Here is a 1,587-nt window from a genome sequence, read left to right as displayed (position 1 = left end):
AGGACATTGCGTTCAGATAGGATAGACAAAATAAAATCATGGTTCTTAAACATGAACCAATTGAATAAATTGAAAAATAATAACTTTGATACTACAGCATATTGACAATTAATGGTCACATAAAACAATTTCTCATTTAGTTCAATACCATTTAAATTAAATAAAGTCATAAACAAGATAAAATTTATAGTTTGGATAACCGTGTTAATTTCTCATTAAGCAAACCTATGAATTATTTTATTACATAATGGCCCAAAGACATAAGTTAAATGTAATAATATAAAAGGGAAAGCAAATGATCACATTTTATGGTACCAAAATACACCTGTGTGTTTGTTATTTTCATCAGGCTCGATATAGATGCATTCTTTAGCCTCTCTCCACATTGCTTTAAAGATTGGAGTCCTATCGATCTTATAGTACTCACCCAAAACTGGAATGATAGCATCCCTTGCCTCCTTTGCATGATAATGTGGAATGTACGAAATCAGATGATGCAATACGTGAGTGTGTGTAACGTCATGGAAAACCCTATTCAGGAATCCGAAGTCCCTGTCAATTGTTGACAACGCCCCCCTGATCCAGTTCCATTCACTTGAATCATAATGGGGCAAAGACAGATGGGTGTGGTGCAAATACGTAATGATAACGAAAAACACATGCACTCCTACCACTGGAACTCCATATATACAGGCTACCCAAGCAGCTCCTTTTGTTGTTACAGCAATCTTGATTGCATAAAAGACGGCAAGAAGACCAAGATCTGATAACAGGACCTGAATTCGCTCGCGCTCGGTGAAAATTGGACTCATGGGATCAAAGTGGTTGGCAAACCTTCCGTATTTCTTGCCAGAAATATTAGTTAAGAGGTATAAAGGAAATCCTAGGGTGAACCTAAAAACCAAAGTGAACACTCGACCAGGCGGGTTGTTAAGAAGTTTTGAGTACCACCTGACTTTAGACTTGCGTTTAGGAATGTAAACTTCATCATTATCAAGAGAATTTGTGTTGGCATGGTGATTTCGATGGCTATATTTCCATGAGAAATAAGGTGTCATGAGAGCTGAGTGGAGGATGAAGCCGACAGTGTCATCAATCCATTGGTATTCGCTAAAGGCATGGTGACCGCATTCATGGCCGATGACCCATAAGCCCGTGAGGATGCTTGCTTGACAGAACCAATAAACCGGCCAAGCTAAGTAAGCCAAAGGAGCTGGAAGAAAAGGAATATATGTATTCGCAAGGAAGTAGAAAACGTAGGCAACAATCAGATCGTGAACAACATAGTAAGATGAACGGATGACGGATCGCTTGAAGCAATGGGCAGGGATCGCTTTCTTTAAATCACTTAATGAAAACGGCGGATCAACCGGGACACGTTCCAGGATCTTTTTACCATCAAATGGATCGTTTGACATCCTACCACCTGCACCCATGTTGTTGATAGATATGATTAACCTGCAAATGTAAAGAGTATTGTGAGATTTATGTAAGCTAAACATAGAAAGAGTTAATTACAAAAACCTAAAGCTCGTGGGAAAACAAAAAAGTCCTATATAGAGACAAGTTACGTTTGAGATCTCTTCA

General features: G+C 38.5%; 1 protein-coding gene across 1 annotated transcript; it reads right to left on the bottom strand.

Annotated features, from left to right (window-relative positions):
* Window positions 1-208: 208 nt before the first annotated feature.
* On the bottom strand, window positions 209-1,587 carry LOC111896581 (delta(12) fatty acid desaturase DES8.11). Its single transcript, XM_023892551.3, has 2 exons — window positions 1,572-1,587; window positions 209-1,458 (listed from the first exon to the last, which is right to left on the bottom strand). Exon 2 carries the CDS (start codon window positions 1,434-1,436, stop codon window positions 300-302), a length of 1,137 nt encoding a protein of 378 aa, XP_023748319.1. The 5' UTR covers window positions 1,437-1,458; window positions 1,572-1,587; the 3' UTR covers window positions 209-299.

Source organism: Lactuca sativa, chromosome 9 (assembly GCF_002870075.4).
Source record: "Lactuca sativa cultivar Salinas chromosome 9, Lsat_Salinas_v11, whole genome shotgun sequence".
Lineage (NCBI taxonomy): Eukaryota > Viridiplantae > Streptophyta > Magnoliopsida > Asterales > Asteraceae > Lactuca > Lactuca sativa.
Note: the sequence above shows the minus strand (reverse complement) of the source record. Positions and strands in the feature narration are given on the sequence as shown.